General features: G+C 42.9%; 1 protein-coding gene across 1 annotated transcript in view; it reads right to left on the reverse strand.

Annotated features, from left to right (window-relative positions):
- Positions 1-9312: 9312 nt before the first annotated feature.
- PLCH1 (phospholipase C eta 1) overlaps positions 9313-19704 on the reverse strand; it is a 173260-nt gene continuing 162868 nt past the window's right edge. Inside the window, exons 20-23 of the mRNA XM_079766462.1 lie at positions 17713-17859; positions 17403-17482; positions 15074-15428; positions 9313-12452 (exon numbers count right to left, since the gene is read on the reverse strand). Coding sequence (XP_079622588.1) covers positions 10369-12452; positions 15074-15428; positions 17403-17482; positions 17713-17859 — 2666 coding nt within the window. The 3' untranslated portion in view covers positions 9313-10368. The remainder of the gene's footprint in view (positions 12453-15073; positions 15429-17402; positions 17483-17712; positions 17860-19704) is intronic.

Here is a 19704-nt window from a genome sequence, read left to right on the forward strand (position 1 = left end):
CCTTCTGCATGTGTGGTGAGATTTTTATGCTTCACACATTTGTTCATGTAATTTCCTCTTCTTAGGAGAGCCTTCCAAATCCTTCCCCATCCTTTCCTCCTGGAAATTTTCTATTTATCCTTCAAAAATCAGTTCCAGCATCATCAGCTCCAGGCAGAGCTAAGCACATAATTTTATGGACCTAAGGCACGATGAAAATGTGCGTGGAGAAGTCAAGATTGACTGCCACCCAACCCAAGGATAGCGCCTCTACACAGGGCACACCTGGTACCTGAACTGAGGGTGCAAGAGAGGTCTCCACCCAGTTGCCTGCCAAACATGCCTGTGGTGCTGCCAGCCCAGGTGGGGACATCTGACACCTTGCCTACCCCAAACACTGCAGGGTCCAAGCCTAAACTCTTCCTGCTGCTGGTCTATGCTTGGGATGGAGGGCGATGACAGCAAGTAGCCACTGTCCCCCACCTCCAACCCCTACCCTCCCTACTGCCTGCCTCTGCCCCAGGGCTGCTGAGAGCCCCTCCTGGGATGATAGGGAAGCAGCAGAAGGTAAATCTGAACTAAGCCCCTGGCATATGCTCCATGTCCCGTTGGACTTTATTTACAAAACATACATTCAAAGATAAAACTAGTAAGAGTTTCAAAGAAGGGACCACAAAGCATTAAACCCCCAGCATGGCCCTAACCGGTTTGGCTCAGTGGATAGAGCGTCGGCCTGCAGATTGAAAGGTCCCAGGTTCGATTCTGGTCAAGGGCATGTACCTTGGTTGCAGGCACATCCCCAGTCGGGGGTGTGCAGGAGGCAGCTGATCGATGTTTCTAACTCTCTATCCATCTCCCTTCCTCTCTGTAAAAAAAATCAATAAAATATATTAAAAAAAAAAAACACAAAACACAGCATGGGCACTTCTGAGCATGGGCCCCAAGCTACTGGTTGTAAGCCAGTAATGCCTCAAAGAGATTGTCCCTGACCAGCCCCAACCCCCCAAACTGAGCTAGCTGCCCCTTGCTGTGCTCCCTGCTCACCCCGTGTTTGCCTTTGTTAATATTATGAATGAATATGTTAACACTATCTATTTATATGTATTTTTCACAAAATATTTTGTAAAATTCATAAGGTTAGGAAATTCGGCTAAATTTTTTTAAATTAATTTCTAGATCTTGGTATTGAAACTGCTTCTAATGGGCCTTAGAGAAGACGTTAAAATGACCAGACAAATACACTAACCGGCTGCGCTGAACCAAGTGTATGCGCTGTTGTTGCTTGGCCCTGCCACCACCACTTGCACCACGACAGCTGTCTGCTCACCTCCCAGAACATCCCCAGCAATGGATCACACCTGACCTACAGTTTTACATCCCAACTACTACGCCCACTGCCACCACCACGTATAGCTCTAACTGACAAAGAGAGATCACCATGTCTGACACCTGCCAGACTACACCCACGGAGGCTCTGGCTTCCTCAGGTAGCTGGGAAAGGCTAGGTAACACAGCTGGCAAGGTGGAGAAGATCACACCCTAAGAAAGCAGATGTCAACAATGAAAGGCAGGAGACAGACGGGAGTCAGCAGGTATTTGTCCGTCATTCCTTACCCTAATAGACTGAGCTGAAATGCAGTAATTTCATTTGGCCTCTCTGGAAATGTCTTACAAGACTGAGCAACCAGCTATGTTAGCTCTGAAGCCATGACCAGCTTGGTAATTCTTCTTGTCATTTCCCTCCCTCATTCCTTGCCTGGTTCCTTCCCCCCGCTCATTCCTTGCCTGGTTCCTTCCCCCTTACTCTTGCTTCCCTGGGACTGTACCTCCGTAAAACATTAGCATGAAAGCTGTCCCTCAGATTGTCTTCTATAAAAAGCCAGCCTGAGGCAACTGGTAACAGAAGTGGGGTAGTGATGATGGCTGGCACGCTGTGGCATCAGAATTACTAATGCTCTGCCCTGTGGTTGATTGGGATAAGGTGGAGGTTTAGGGTAAGCCTTAGGGATATCAAGTTGCCACTGATAATTATTGGGACTACTGCCAAATTTGCCAGAATAATTGTGCACCGAAAAAAGGGAATAGCCCTGGCTGGTGTGGCTCAGTTGGTTGGGCATCATCGCATGCACTGAAAGGTCACCAGTTTGACTCCCAATTATGATGGTATTGAATTCCTTGACAGGCTCAGGGCAGCTGATTGTCCTTTTAAGACATTCTGCGAAAGGTATAGATAGCTCTAAGGCAAGTGGTAAGACCAGATTATAAATATATCAAGAAAGAACCAGAGAAACATCAATGGGGGCAGGTCTTGAGGGTGTTAGATCAAGAATCTGGAATTTAAGACTGACAGGAGAATTCATTCAAATGGACAACTCATCCATAATTTGGAATGATCTACTATTACAGCTAATCGATGCTGTTTTCCCCAAATGCCAAATGATCTACTATTACAGCTAATCAATGCTGTTTTTCCCAAAGGTAACACAGACAAACAATCCTCTAGAACAGTGGTTGTCAGAGCTTGATCCTAAGAGCAGCAACTTTAGCATCACCTTGGAACTTGTCTGAAATAAAAATTCTCAAGCCCCACTCCATTTTGGTGACATGGCCCAGCAATCTGTTTTAACTAGCCCTCTGCTTGATTGGATACATGTGAATGCTTGAGAACCATTAAACTAAGGTTTTGTTTGATTTTTAAAGCCAAAAAGAATTGGCCACTGATGAGCATAGGCTGATGTTAGACATTATAATGGAAAATTGCAATTTCTAGTTACTAAATATAAGTCACTTCACAGATACAGAGCCTATTGTTGGAAGGGAAATCTGTGTCCCCACAATGACACCAAAAGGATAGCAAATAATTCTCTAACCCTTCCTCAAATTTGCCAGAATAATTGTGCACCGAAAAAAGGGAATAGCCCTGGCTGGTGTGGCTCAGTTGGTTGGACATCATCGCATGCACTGAAAGGTCACCAGTTTGACTCCCAGTCAGGGCACACACCCAAGTTGCTGGCTTGAACCCCGATCGGGGTGCGTGCGCGAGGTAGCTGATCCATGTTTTTCTCTCACCTCAGTGTTTCTCTCTCTCTCTTTCTCTAGGAGCAATAAGAACACATTTTTTTTTTAAAGAAAGAAAGGGAATATCCAGACTTCTTGAGAATGGTAAGAATGAGGTAACACCTGACACTGACATCAAAACATGGTCCTCCAGTTACTATAAAACAGAACCTTATAGATACCAGACTACAAATGGTGTTCGGGCTCAAGTCCATCTTACAGTGGATCTAATAGATCCAAGGACTCACTCTGTTGCTATTTCTCTAGTCTCTGAATGCCTAATGGGACAGACATGCTTAGAAGTTGGCATCTGGTTTCCTGACCTGTGAATTAAGGAAGCTTATGATTAAAAAGGTGCAATGCATCTTCCCTCCAGGCCAAGACATTAAATCAGAAGCAGTATCACCTCCCCGAAAAAATTGCAGAAACTTGTTCTAACAAAGATTTAAAAGATTCAGGGATGGAGGTTCCCATAATATACCTAGTCGTTCCATCCATCTGGCCTCTGCAAAAAAAGGCATATGGCTCGTGGTGGGTTGCAGTGGATTATTATAAACAAAGCAATATCCCAAAGGACAGTTTCTGTGCTTAGATATGAATTTTATTAGAGTAAGTCAAGTAAACCTCTGGCACATCATTTGAGGCTTTTGCTCTACTGAATGCTTTATTCCTGATTCTTATCATCAGAGAGGACCAAAAGCAGTTAACCTTTATATTGCAAGGAGGGCAGTACATCTTCACTCTCTTGCCCAAGGTCTGTGTTAATTTTTCTGCTGTCTGTCATGGTCTATTCTGGAGTGGTACAATCATCTTGATATTCCGCAGTCCGTCAAGCTAGCCTTCTATACTAATTGACATTTTACTAATTGGACCTAGTAAGGAAAATGGGTCAAGAACTTTGAATGCCCTACTAAAACACATATATGTCAGAGGGTAGGTGGTAAGTCCTTGATGATTAAGGAGCCTGACACATCACTGAACTTTTTAGGGATCCAGTGGTCTGGAACATGAAGGGACACACCCTCTGAAGTAAAGCCTGACCATGGCACAAGTAACTGTGCAATTGGAGTTGCCTGACATGAGCTTGGTGTTAACACAAACTCCCAGAAAAAAGATTGAAAGGCATAGAAACAAACTACTGTGTTAAGGAAATGGTATCCTATATAATAAAAGCCTAATATGCTAAGTGTCCAGTCATCGGTCAGCCATTCAACCAATCAAAGCATAATGTACACTAATAAAAGAGAAACATGCAAATTGACTGTCCCTGTGCTACGCCCACCAGCCAATCAGGAGCAAGCATGCAAATTAACCCAACAAAGAGAGCGACCGTGTAGAAGGAAGCCAAGCGCTGCAGAAGGGAGCGAAGCGGTGAAGAAGGGAGGGAGCGAGGCAGCGGAGATGGGAGGGTGCGAGGCAGCGGAGACGGGAGGGAGCAAGGCAGTAGAGATGGGAGGGAGCAAGGCAGTGGAGATGGGAGTGAGGCAGCGGATATGGGAAGGAGCGAGGCAGCGAGAAGGGAGCGAGGTAGTGGAGACAGGAGGGAGCGAGGCAGCAGAGAAGAAGGGCCTATTCATGCAGGAATCTTCCTGCAATGGGCCTCTAGTATGCTAATGATATGCTAAGGCCGCTCAACTGCTCGCTATGACATGCACTGACCACCAGGGGGCAGACGCTCTGACCAGTAGGTTAGCTTGCTGCTGGAGTCCGACTGAGATCGGGACTGAGCGAGATGAGCCGGACACACCCTGGAGCCCTCCCACATTCCCTCCCCAGCCCCAATCATGCACCAATGGGGTCCCTCGGCCTGGCCTGCACCCTCTCGCAATCCGGGCTGAGGGACCCCTCCCCCCCAATGCACAAATTTCGTGCACCAGGCTCTAGTATTTAAAAAAAAGACTCAAGTAGCTCAGAAGATGCAAAAACTATGACTTGTTGGCCTGGAACTCCGTATCACCTGCCCCTGTTGCACAGGTGCCACTTCCTAAGCTCACACCTATGGCCTCATGGGAAATTACCTATAACCAACTGATGGAGAAGGAAAAGTCTTGAACCTAAGTCTTGATCAAAGACAGTTGCAATGCTAATTGGAGTTCTATAGAAATGAATCACTGTCACAATACAGTCCCTCTCAGGAGTGACTCTGAAAATATAGGAATAGCCACAGGAGGTTCAAGAGTGTCAACCAGCTTCTCTTTGGCCAACCCACTGCTTGCACAATAGGCGAATGAACCAAGTGGCCCTGGTGGGAAGCTCAGAACCTATACAAGGATCCAAAAGCAGGTGCTCCAGAAACCAAGAGGTAGAACTCGGCTTAGCCTCTCTCACCATCACTCTCAATGACCCAGTTGCAGAATTTGTACTTTCTGTCCCTACAACCTTGTATCTACTGGATTTGGAGATCTTGATTCCCAGGGGAGCATTGCTTCCCAGAAAACACATTAAGTATTTTACTGAACTGGAATTGAACTATTTTTAACTCAGCATGCCAATGGACAAGAAAAGAATTTCTATACGGAATGGTTTGACTGTCATTTCAGTGGTTGCTACACAATGGGGACAAATACAAGTATACCTACATTGCAGGATTCACTGAGGCACCTCTTGGAGATTCTGTGCCCAATGATAGTTGTAAATGGACACTCACAGCAACTATTGCTTAACTAAGGAAAACAACCAAGAGTTCATGTATACCAGGGGTGAGGGACTGTGCAACATACCAAGCAAGCAACCTAGAGTGGCTGATATACTGACTAAAGGTGAGAGATACTAGAATGGGTGACAGACAAGGGAGTTGATAAATATCAGCTTTGACCCCGGGTCCCACTGCAGCAGTGAAAACTATCACTTGTTTCTAATCCTCTTTAAATCTTAGGTGATCGAAACTTACCACTACTTGGAAGGATTGGCCTTGTACCTCCTTCTTTAAGAAGTAGAGAAAGCATCCTGTTCTCATACAAGATCTAGGATGTTTTAACAGGACGCAAGTGAATCTGCTTGGTGCAGGGATGTAGTATAGGAAACTCAGTCTATGTATCACCCTAGATCCACCACTCCGTCTACCCCATTCCACCCAGACAGCAACCATTTGCAATGCTTCTAGCTATTTGAAATATACCCAGTGTTTAAGTCCCAGCCACTGCCACTGAACACTGAAGGCCCCCACGTTTAGCTCCAAATGACAGGGAGTGACTGCTACACGGCAGGCCAGAGGCTCTGACTGCCCCAGGGGCTGCCTGGAAGGGCTACAGAATACAACCTGGACATATAGGAAGTTAATGCCTTGTAAGGTGAACTTTACTACTGAAAGATAGTAGATGGGAAGGACACCAGGAGGTACATTTCTCACCCTCCCTTCTCTCCGATAGACCGCTCTGAGGTGTGGTGTTTCCATATGGCTTCTCAGGAGACATCCTGCAAATCTCAGCATCTGGCTGATTGTGTCAGGAAGATGTGGGGATCTTATTAGTTCATCCTCTTGAATTTTTTCTTTCTTTCTTTCTTTCTTTCTTTCTTTCTTTCTTTCTTTCTTTCTTTCTTTCTTTTCTTTCTTTCTTTTTTTTTTTTTTTTTTGCCTCAATTGCCTTTATCCTCATTCTTGCTTCCCTAGGAATGCACCCACCTCACCACCCCCAACACAATGTTAGCATGTTAGATTTTGCTGTAGGTACTTTTTCTGTAATATTGAGCAAGAAGTCAACTATTTTAGTTTCTTTTAAAGAGTGGGTGATTCAGGACTCTGTTTCCAATCTGACATTAAGGAGCTTAGAAGTCACCCCTCCATTCTAACAGCAGTTATAAAGCAGAAGAAAATGAAAAATTAACAGCTTTTTTAAAAGATCTGTCACAGATATATAAGGTCACAGGGCAAACTGCTGCTCCCAAAATTGGAGAGAATTTTTATATTTGAATACAGAAAATCACAACTTACCAGAGCAGAAACCCAGGAACAGTCACCTCCATGGGAACCAATGCCAGAGTAGGAAAAGCTGTAATGGATGAATTACTGGAGGCTCAGTGTGGACAATCTGAGAATTAAAAACTCCAGGGTGAACCAGTCACGGGGCCCCCACACCTTTGTGAGTTTTACCTCCAGGAGCTCCACTAGGTCCTCACAGTGAATATGGAGAAAATTCCCCTCAAGTTTCCAGCAGCAGCAGGACATAAAGAACCATGTTGAAATATGCCAGAGGATTCTGTTCTTAACAAGCCTGGTACCTATTTGCATCCAGTAAACATTTGATAAATTGATAAGTAAGAGAAGGTAGGCAAATGTGAGAGACAACATTTGTCCAATGTCTCAGTTTGCTGTGTGTGTGGAAGGAGAAAAAAAGCACAGAATCTTGTTCCAGGCCTTGAGCTAGGGAAAGGGCACAGGTCTAATTACTGCCCTCAGAGAAGTCTAAGTCCAGTGGAGGAGGCAGACATGTGAACAGATTGATACAATGGAGGGGAATGAGGGATCCCCAAATGGAATCAAGTAATTCTAGATGGGTTGGGTACAAAGGGAAGAGAAGACGACAATCAGAGAAGACTCTCTAGAGAACAGGATCTTCCAGGATACACCTTGGAAAATGCAGTGTGCAAAGAAGGAAAGGGCATTCTCAGGCAGAAGAAACCAGGCTGTAGAAACAGACAAGGGCACCAAATCAAAGAAGACCTTGTGTGCAATAATATGGAACCTTATTTTATAAATATGGGGATCCACTAAAGGCTTTTAAGCAGGAAAGATGGCTTGATCAGATTTATGTAAAGAAACTTAGTCTTCTGTGGATATTGCCACTGCTGTAGACAACTCTCCCAGCCACCTGTCACTGCTCAGCCTTGGAATATTCCATCTAGCTTGCAAGAAAGAAGTCAAATGAGGAAACTTTGAAACTACATAGGGTTTGTTCTAGTCAGACCTGGCAAAGACTGAGGGCTTCCTGGACTTGCTAGCTCGCAAAAGGAAGAAAAAAATTGCAAGCCTGTTACTATCTTGCTTGAGATCTCACCTGCTGTGTGATTTCCTTGTGACTGTGTGAGTTCCTGATCCATTCTACTAAAAAGTGAAAGAAACCATGGTTTGGAATCTAATCTGAGTACTGAAAGTTTGTGGTAAAATTGAAGATGTATTACCTCCTCTGCCTTATTAGGCCATCCCCAAACAGTAATTATGAAGTTCCTTTCTCTTCTCTTCGTAAGTTCTATTAGTAGAAGAAGATTGCATGTATGGGCAACGAACACACATGGACACCAAGGGGTTGACCTGATAGCCCATCACTTGGCACCACACATATTTTACTACTAGATCACTTTGTGACAGAGTTGACATCCAAATGTAAACTCCTGGATTTCTGTAAGAACACAAATGCTGTCAAATTACAACAGACAGGCAGCTACATTCTATCCCTTTGCAAATGAATTTCAACACATTTACATCATGCCAATCTCTTTTAAGACAAGGACACTTTAAAAACAAGCCAAAGTCTAAGGACGAAACTTTGTGGGTTCAGAACTCCCAAGAAGACAAAAACATCTCAAGTTCACTAAGGGAATGAAGAGGAGTAACTCTCCCTCCCACCATTACATTTCCATCCCAACCAGCATCCCAGTGCTTGTCCAAAGAGAGGAGGCCCCTCAGCATTGGGGAAGATCAGAACTGTGGACTGAGGGTAACCAGGGTCTGATTGCTTTCCTTCCCACTCCTCCCTCACACAACAAAGCTTCACGTAGTCTGATCTGCCAAACAAAGCATCTTGCCTGCTTTTCCCAACCCCTGCCTGTGCTTCCCTCTCCCCTCACCCCCCCCCGCCCCCGCCCCAGGATTTGGGAAGGAATTTTTTAAAAAAACTTTATTGTTTAAAGTATTACATAGGTCCTCCTTTTCCCCCATTAACCTCTTCCAGCCCACTCCCGTCCTCCCCACATTCCCCGACCCAGGCCCTCACCACCCCATTGTCCACGGGTTATGCATATATGCATACAAGTTCATTGGTTGATCTCTTCCTAACCACCCTCCCCTGCAGGAAGGAATATTTTTAAACTAGCAATGTCAACACCAAATGCAAGGAACTCATTATATTTGATTTCTTTTCAAGTCACCTTACAAATATGGTCTTTGAAGCATAATGAAAACACCCAGAGACATAAAATGCTGCTTAAAACCGTCCCCTGTAGAACTTATCCCTTCTGCTGCCAAAAGATGAAAAGGAAATATTTCCAAGTGTTCTGAGTTCTGTACTTAACAGTCATCATATGAACTTCAATTGAAAATAAAAAGGGGGGTCACCAAGTGTTTAAAAATCTGCTTTAATTATATTTTCATGAATTCCCGAAGAACATCATTGCAGTGAATGTTACAAAAAAGCAAAGAGAGACATCTGAACATGCAATAAAAAATGGATTCACAGTGAAAATAATGTATGTTGGTACTAAAATATAGTTACTTGGCTCCCTGAAGGAAAAGGTTTCTTCTAATTATCTATTCACTTGGGTTTTGTTAGGATAAAGTTTTGTGGGGGGGTTTTCTCAAAAGCTTTGGGGGAAGTTTTCAATTTCTGCTACTATTGTTAGTGTCTGGAAGTCCCTCATTCTGAAAGCCATTGTTTGCAGCCTATTATTTAATCAGAAAATTCAAAAATACAACCACCAGCTCAGTAACTGTGTTCTTGTTACATACAAAGCCATCAGCAAAAATATGTAACAAACTTTAGGTAAAACCAACAAGTTTGTCCTTATACTAGTATACAGAAGTTTGCTTTATTCCACACCCTCACCGCCTGCTGTAAAATGAGAGGGTCTGGGGGGAGTAGCTACCAGAACTCTTATTCTGGTTGGGGGAGAGAAATCTTAAAAGGTAAGGTAACTATTTTAATCACCTTTTAACCGAGTTGTAAAAATGCATCTGGGCTTCTCAACAAAGGAGGAAAAACAGGAACGATGATAATGGCTTTAAAATAAAGAATGCATCCCTTCGTCCTTTGCAAAGTCTCTGGGCTAACTCAAGTTAGAGAGTGAAAATGACTACGTTGGTGACTGTGATTTCAGGTGAAACATACGTACACTGTCACCCAAGCTGCTGAGAAGGCTCGCATGGAGGGCATGCACATATTTCATACCGATAGAGTTTACACCACAGGGGGAAAAGATCATATAGGTACGTGGGGAATGCCACCCAAATCTATACATAATCGCATAAACAGGAAGAACTCATGGAGTCAAAGGGAGACCAAAATACAAGTTTAAAAATGCATGTTCAAATCATTTCAAAGCCAAGGACCCTGTTTACTGGAAACGCTCGACAGTTCTACAGAATACCTTGTAAACATTGAAAATGCAGCGTTATGTAATTCACAGTCTCAAAAGAAAATAAATTTCTGGCTTATCATCGCTGCTTGGCTCTGTCTGCAAAACAGAATTATCCGCACAGAGCTGGTCGGCGTGGCCCGCGTGCAGGGCTGCGCATGCGCCCTCGGGGATGCCCCGGCCCTCCAGGCCGCTGCCCTTGGCGTTGCTCAGGTAGCCGGCTATGTAGGAGCCCGTGGAGTGCCGGTTCCCCGCGGGCGCGGGCGCCGTGGGCTTGTTTCGAAGAACCACTCCACCCACGTGGGTGGGGTTCCCACCCTTTTGCTTGCTGGCTTCCTGCTTCTCCTTGGCACGGCTGGCAATATTGCGCACTCTGCTCTGACTTCTGGATGACAGCTTTCTGACCAGCGCCCTGGGGAACTGATTGGCATCCTGCTTTGCGTACAGCACCTGGCAGCTGTCTTCCTGGTCAAAGGACACGAGTTTCCGCAGCTGCTCGGTCAGGGCATCCATAGGCTCTAACGACTGTGTCTTCACAGTCACACCCTTCCTGTCTCGGATGCCCGTTGTAACGAAACTCTTACTAATACACTGGTACTTGCTTTCGAAATTGCAGGCGATGTCCTCCGATGTTAAGTCCCCCAGGCTTTTGGATTTGCAAGGACTGGGCAGCTTCAGAACAGGCAGGGGAGGCTGCTGGGGCTGCTTGGGCGCAGGGGCATGCAAGTCTTGGGCACCAGACGGGGGCACGCAGGTCTGGTTCATTTTTGCATCTGAATTGGAGAAGTGCTTGTGCATAAAACCAGCACCCTGATAGGCTAGACAAGGACGACTCTGATTTTTGACCTCTTGACTCCTGTTGAATATTTCAGAGACAGGAGGGTGGAGCGTCGTGTTGCAGTAGCCGTTTCTCAAGCCTCTTTGAAAATGGTCCACCACGTCCCGACTGTACTTCAGTTTGAAAGGAGAAGCAAGGGGACTTGTGCCTTCTCGCCTATAATCATAGGGGGCTATAGACAGATTTTCCGAGTCTCCATCGATTTCCACAAGACTGCTCTCCCCAGAAATTAAACAGAGCGTGGGGTCAGCTATTGCGTCTCCCAGGGTCAAGTGGGTGGAAGAGGCAAGGCTGTTCTCCAGGATTTCCCAGTCTTTCCCATGGGTGGGACTTTTTGGTAACCAGCAGTGAGAAGTGTTAGAGGAACAAGGCAGGTTGCTGTCCGTGGCCCCTGTCTTGGCCTTAGCAGAAGGGTCATCATCTAGTTTGGTTTTGGAGACGTTAGGAGTGCAGGTAGTTTCACAAACCACTGTGTGTGTTGAGCGTTCGGAGGTCTCAGGACGTAAGAACGCGATCCGCTCCGGAGTTGAGCAGAGTAAGGATGCCTTGGGTTTTCCCTGGGGCAAGTCATGCTTGAAGGGCGTTTTTAGGTCCATGGTGGGCAAGGGAGGATGGTCTGACCTCATACGGGTGCCATGAAGATGAGAAACAACTGTGAGGTTAGCCTGATCCCTGGTCTCATCCAACTGGCCAATCAGTGCTGAGATGGAGCTGCCCGGCTCATTCTCATTCGTTAAAGTGACATTGTCGATAAGATGGGAAATGTCACTCTCCTGCAGGATGTCGGTAGAATGTAAGTCAGGTGTGTCAGGACAGAGCGTAGAGACGTCTGACAAAGAAAAGGATGTTGTAGCTCTACCCTTACCGCAATTACCATCCACGCTTTTAATCTCCAGATCGCTCTGAGAAAGGATGCTTCCTGACAGTGTGCTTTTCCCTTCCACGAAGCCCCCAGCATTCCCATTCTCCTTAGTTTTCACACCATACGGATCTCGCGTTAGGTTAACTGCCAGAGTAAGAGCCACATGCTTCTTTGGGGAGAGGGATTTGTTGGGGCAGCGGTGTTCCTGGCCATCACCTGACACTGTTGGTTTGGTTCTCCCACCCTTGGGACCTGGCACTCCCTCCTGTTCTGTGATTGACATCTTGGTAGTAGAAACAGCAGAGTCCCCTTGGCTGATGTCTTTGTGGAGGAGAGCGCTGGAGGAAGAGGATAACTTTTTGCTGAAATGTGGAAAACGCTGATCTTTTATACTTGCCTTCCCATTTCTGCTGCCATCCTCCTCTTCTGCTGAATGAAACAAACAACATTTTAGGTGACATGTAGCACTTTATGTAGAAGCTGCACACACTCATGTTTGTCTTCAGACAGACAAATGGAGAATGTAAATCTGTTACATCGTGAAAGGATATAATTATGGATTGCATAGATTTTCAACAAAGTATCTGTGTGATGAAATGGTAAAATATATGTATAGGAATTTCACTGAAGTTTCCCTTTGAAAATCGATTACATCAGTTAAGGATGTAATATTCATTATCCAAATAAAAATAAAAATGTCAATGAGTTACCATACTTTTACAGTGAGGATTACCTTAAGTTGTTTCCTATTCAGATTTGTACTACACAGAAGCATGGCAATAAAAACAGAACAAAACAGCTCTGTTAAACAAAGTATTGTGGTACCTGTAAGCAAGATACTATAAGTTTTCAGAGTTAAGCGTGTATTAAAAGTACAAATCATATTATTTTTAAAAATTGTTCTGGCAAAAGATATAATTAATTTCTAAAACAAAATGGAAGGTGAAATAAATATATTAAAATGTCAATATATTGTCTTTAAAATGAAAAATTGAAGAATCGGTCACTAATTTTATGCCATTGTGAATGCCTAATTTTCTGTTATCATATTTTTGTTTCTAGTAAACACATTTTATATTGCAATCTCCCCTAAAAGAGGAAGCAAAATATCAAGCACAGTAAGGAAAACTGTAAAAACACACAAATCACAGCAATTTGGGGTACCCCATCATGCTTATTATAGTGCTAAGACAATATTGGGCATTTAAGTATTCTTGATCAGATTCTTTTAATAGTATTTCAATGCTTTCAGTCATGATCTATAAAAAATAATTTGTTTAATTATTAAATATTTTCCTAACTAAAAATATTCATCATAAATCTTTGATAAACCCTAAAATTATAAGGAAAATAATTAAATTTCCAATGATGTTACCACTCAGAGTCAGGCACTGTATGTTTTTGTAGAGGAATAGAACTATGTATAGAATTTTATATTCAGCATTTTCACCAATTAATATTTTCTCTACATTATAACTTGAATAATTCCATGGCTATGTATTGCTCCATATTTGCCACAAATTTTATCTATACATATACATATACATATACATATACATATACATATACATATACATATATGAAAGACTAACTTATATAATTGTTTTTTAAATGGAAGAAAGAAACATCACCTCAATATTGCTTTCTAACTCACCTTAATGCTATTAAAATCTTAATTTTGGCATTGACAGAATAACTACCAATTTTTGTTAAATGTAGTTTCATTTTCTCCCAAATGGAATTCTAATATAAATTTTGAAGCATGTATTTCATCTCTCCTCTGATATTCCTCTTAGCAAAATTTTCAGACTTTTAAACTCCCTTTTCTTATTCAAATAAGCCATTCAAAAATTGGTGTATCTCCCTAGAATATCTTTAAAATAAAAAAATTAATATAAGCAAAATGGTGCTTGTGAGAAAATCGATTATTGAAATTAGATTGTATGATAAAAGGAGAATTTCCTAAAAGAAATAGGTATCACATTCGACTTGTCTGAAATTATTCTGATTTAATTAAAACATACTTGTTTCAGAGACATCAAATGAACACAGTTTTGGTGCTAAATTATCTAGAATAAGGCAGGAGAAGGAGTCACTGACACAAGCCAAGAAGTCTTTGGTACATTGCAAGGCAAGCCTCACTGTGTATCAAGTTCTTGATATGAGTGAAGTATTCTGCTCAAATTAGGGGAAGAGCTGGGTAACATGCTTGAGTAGCCTATAACCCGGAAGGAGCTGCAGCCAGGCTGCCTTCCCAGCAGCATCCAGGATCAGGGAAACAAGGCCACAGGAAAACAGCGCCTGAGCTACCTCTTGAGGAATCAGAGATGTTTAAGTGAAGATAGTAACTTGCTTTAACATCTGGTTTTTCCTCTTTCTCCATAAACATTCCCAGTCACAGAAATGTATTATATGTTGGGGAGAGAAATACAACTATGTTCAACTTCAGAAAAATCAATACATTCCTATTCAACCTGAGAACCATCAGTATATAAGGTACCCACCGAGAAAACCAAGGTCTCTGCTCGTATTCTGCAGGTTTCACCTTTCTCTACCAGACCCAACAGATCCCTGCAATCACCCTGCTGGTGTCTCATCCCTCACTGTCACTTTCTGATGTCAATGTGAGTTTAGGCTTAAGCTCTTCTACCACCCTCTCCCCAAAGTTTAAAATCTGGTCTAAAAAAAATAACTTTAGTCCAGCCGGTGCGGCTCAGTGGTTAGTCTGGCCGGTGTGGCTCAGTGTTGACCTATGAACATGGAAGTTATCCTTCCATTCCTGGTCGGGCACATGCCCGGGGTTGTAGGCTCAATCCCCAGTAGGGGGCGTGCAGGAGGCAGCCGATCAATGAGTCTCATCATTGGTGTTTCTCTCTCTCCCTCTCCCTTCCTCTCTGAAATCAATACAAATATATATTTTTTAAAAAATAACTTTAACAACTACTTATTTTTCAGTGTGTTTTACTTTGACTACAAATGTCAACCACATAACTAGAGATCAAAATGCCGCTTACAGGGGTTTCTTTTTAGAGAAACTTAAAGCATCTTACCCAGAGAGTTTTCTTTTCCGTCGGTGTCTTTTGCTGTTTCGGATACAGGCAGCGACAGAGCCCCCAGAAAGCACTTGTCAACAGGCATGGAGACCGGGCGCACCTGCAGGCTCCTCGTGGTCCTCCTCACAACACCATCCTGAGCCCTGGCAGCCTCAGACACCGAGTCCTTTACCTCCACCACCTCCTGGAAGCCCATTTTGCTCTTCTTCCTGCCTTTGGCCGGCGCGCTGGCCGTGCGGCGCAGAATCCTCTCTCCAATCGATCGCTTCCGCACGTGATGGGAATTGCTTTCTGAAGAGCTGTGCCTGGGATTCTTATTGAACAGTCCCTTCAGACCTTGGAGCTGTCTGTTCTGGAGATACAAAAGGACCAACCACAAAGTCAGCAAGGGGAGTGGTGTCAACAACTTGCCCTTTTAAGATGACAGCTCCATGAAAAATGGAATACAAAATGGAAATTTTCAGCCATTGCAAGATATTCAGACCAAGGGAACAGCAGCTCACAGCATGTTTGCACAACGTCATGCACGTCTTATCCACCTTACTTCGTGAGGAAGGCAGCCTTCCAGAAGTCTCCTCCCCGGAGGTGACGAGGGGGCAGGAGAAGTTTTCACAGTTAACAAGACTGTTAAAAACTTCAGCTGCCTGAAAGCAACGGATGTGTGTTTCAAACTGGGAAGCAGGAAAATGGAGTGACATGAGAGAGCATGAGGCCATAACTGTTTAAAAAAGACACATGTCAGCAAGAACAAAGCACCATGCTGGGCAACTACCTTTGTAGCTCCTAGAAAGTGCAATATAGTGTAACTGGGGTTGAGTATTAAAGGGCTCCACTGTAAGGGAAGAGACAAACAGACAAAACACAATCTGGGCTCAGTTCAAGGGGGCACAAGTGAAAACGAAAGAAAAAATGCATATATGCTTCTCTAAACCCTGACTTGGGGTTTCAGTGATTTTAGCCACGGGTTCATTCATGGCTCCACTCACCACCACCGCATGGCGGTTTGTGCATCCCAACCCAAACAGACCTTGAAAGTAATAAATTATATGGCTTCTAAGTGAACACTTGTTTAGGAGAGAGAAGTCCTGTGGAACACTTTCTTTTTCATGTTTTAATTTATTTCTGGATCAAGTTTTTAAACAGCTTCTGAATTTTATGATTTCCGTCAAGTATGATAAATACTAGAAAAACTACTTAGTTACCCTGGGATTCCTAGAAATTCAAGAGTCATTTTTCGATCATTTATGTTTGTGTGTATTTAGGCCAGAGGAAAAATATCAACAAGCAGCACAAACAGAAACCCAGGGCTAAACGTAGAAAGTCGAGGAATAAAACTGCATCACTCTTAGAGATTGGATTCTCAGACATCCCATCATCTAAAACTGATGTGAGAAACATACACCCCTAATTGGGGCTGAATTCATCCATTCCCTAGCAATTGCCTTGTCGTCGTGGTTACTATTAATATCAGCCAACATTTTTGAGCATTTATTTATGTGCCAGGCAGATTTCTAAGGATAACATTTATTTATTTATGAGGTGGGTACTTTTTTTACTCCACACTTACAGGTGAGAAAGCTGAGGCACAGAGGATGTATATGCCTCTGCAGCGAAGCTCCACGCTACGCATTCTTTCTGGGAAAGAACACAGTCTTTCTGGGCCTTACTCAATGCTCTCAGAGTCCCTCCAAATCCCAGCTGGTTCTGCAAACGCATTCCAGTGGCCAAGTCTCCAATTACTTGGCATGACCAGAGGACAGCCTATTGATTTATAAACCTCGAGGGAGTCGTACAATGAAGTGAGCGGTGTCAGGAGAGAACTAGGATACAGTTTTGTGGTCTTTTTCTTAAGTCCTGTGGGTGGCTTTAAATTTCATTCTTGAGTTTTAGGTTTTCTATTAAATACAATGGCATCCAAGGAAGGCAGCCTGCCTAGAACTGGCTGGAATCACAGCTTGGTTAGTAATTCATCAAACATCCGAGACACTACATTTCCCATTGCAGCCAGCCGGGACTTTTTAAGAATGAAAATAAAAATCAACATTGAACTCTATCTCCACTGTGTTAACTAATGATCACCTGAGAGAATAGTTTTCTGTCAAGCCCAGAGGGGCCCGCTGGGGAGGAGGAGTGGGTACACACCCCTAGGAGCAGAAGGAGCACATGTGGATGGGGACCTGAGCGCAGGACAGCATAGGGCTCCCTGGGCTTCCCTACAATTTTCTGCTCAAGAGGTACAGTCCTTTGATGTAGTTAGTCAATAAGTAACTTTGTTAAGGACCATAGGATTGTTGCATGTGGCTTTAACCCCTATAATCTTTCTCACCTTTCCATAGATTTCATTGATTGTTATGTGAACAAATATGGATGCTTCTGTCAGCCCTTCCAAATAGACATGCCGGTAGCCTGATAAGAGAAGAGAAAAGCAGTTTTCTTTCATTGAACTTGCATTTGGCTTCCCCACCGGTACAGTCAAATTAGGATTTTGACTTCACATTTCACAAAGCATGTCAACACACATATTACCATTTCACGCGTTTAACATGTCATACATTGTGTCTATCAACACCATATATTAAATCTTCCGAAGAAAATGGAATGGCCAGTCTAGAGAGGCAAGGCCAGGCCATACTTACCAGGCACTAAGCTGCTGAAGGTCACAGTTCGTTGTCCAACGAAGTCTCGTCCAATAGGATCGTGATCCCACACAAGGAACCGGACCAAAGCTATTTCTGGCATGTGTACTGTAAATGTCAGCGTTTCTTCCCACACAGGGTTAAACCCTCAGAGAAACAGGAAAAGGAAAATCAGAAAAGCAAAGGGGTTGGCTAAAAATGAATTGGCCACAACATCTGCAAAGCAGGCAGTGAAAATTGCTTGCAATGGTTATTAAACTCATACAGAAGACCAAGCCGCCCCGTGATGCCTTATTGAAATAAAGCCTCGGAATTTACCCCATTGCTAGAAAATAATTGGTAAGAAAATTGCCTGTAAATGATTACATCAATTCTAATAATCTTTGATGCCAAATTGCACTGCAGAGAAAGCTCTTTCACACAATATTCAGGATGCTTCAATGAGGTCAAAGTAGCTATAGTAGGGATCTAAGAATGTTTTAGCATAAAATCATAAAGGATGATTCCCACCCCCACCCCCACAAGAGAATTATGCGTCTCACTCATCAAAAATTCTGCTGCTGCAATAATCGCTAGCAAGTGTTTCATAGGAAGGTTTCTTGCAGATTTCAATGCTTAGATATCATGCTATTTAATTCTTAAGGCAATCTTCTAAGGGTGGTAGGTCAGGGTTTGTTTTTGTTTTCTTCTACTTAAGAAAAAAAATGTGTATTACCAACATTCAAAAATTACACAGGTAACACATACTCCTTTTTTTTAAGTAGGAAAATAAGTATTTATAAATAATTTTATAGTTGAAAAATTGATGTTCAGAGAAAATAATGTGCCTAGGGGCACACAATTAGGAACATTGCCTAATTAGACTGTTCATTAATGATTTCCAGTGGCTTCTGGTGAAGCAAGACCTTAATACATAAAGATGAAGTATTTTTACAGCTACTAAAAATAAACAGAAAGGTCTATAATTCAATTCAAATTCTAAATGCAAAACTCCATTTATTTCTTGGTAAGATTCTCTCAGATAAAATAATTATTTAAATTAATAAAAATTTAAGTACTCTATACGTTTTCCCTTTCTAAAAAAAAATATAAATTTTATTATAATGTATGCACTCAGGGGCATCAGCATTTAACCATGTTAAACACCTTAGCATATGGCATAATTATGGACTGAAAAGCATTGAAATGCAGTCCCTCCTGAACAAAAGAAGAGATTTTCTTTGTCTTGACTTAGTGATGACCTCTCAGTTACTTCTGGGTGAAAAAAAACCTTTGAACACTGATAGGAAAATGCAATATAGGAAGTTCTTAAGCATGGTATTTAAGTAATAAGTTCGTGCTACTCTTTTACCCCCAAATTCCTCTCCTTAAAGTAGTGCTTAGAAATATTCCCCGTCAGGTCTCTCTTTGAATTTCTAATGTCTCCAATGTTTTGAGAATTGAGAAGAACAAGTATGCAATAATGTTTATCAAACGTATGAACAAACACAATTTTAGATGATTGCGAAGAAAAAGACACAAAGGTTGGGTAAAGAAAGCGGTCTTTACATTATAGCCAAAAATACAAGAATGCTGCCCATGCCGAAACCGGTTTGGCTCAGTGGATAGAGCGTCGGCCTGCGGACTGAAGGGTCCCAGGTTCGATTCCGGTCAAGGGCACGGACCTTGGTTTCGGGCACATCCCCAGTGGGAGGTGTGCAGGAGGCAGCTGATCGATGTTTCTCTCTCATCGATGTTTCTAACTCTCTATCCCTCTCTTTCTCTGTAAAAAATCAATAAAATATATTAAAAAAAAAAGAATGCTGCCCATTCACCACATGTGCATATTCAAGAAGACTTGCCAGAGCATGCTGCCTGCGCCTGAGAGTCTTACATGCTCCAGAAAACAGGAGAAATCATCAGGACATAGATGTGCATAATAAAAACACAATATAAAAACAGGACAGAGGCATTTTCCTAAGTGGAGTTTTAACTCAGCCCTTTAAAATATAA

This window comes from Cnephaeus nilssonii (genome assembly GCF_951640355.1).
Source record: "Cnephaeus nilssonii genome assembly, chromosome: 3".
NCBI lineage: Eukaryota > Metazoa > Chordata > Mammalia > Chiroptera > Vespertilionidae > Cnephaeus > Cnephaeus nilssonii.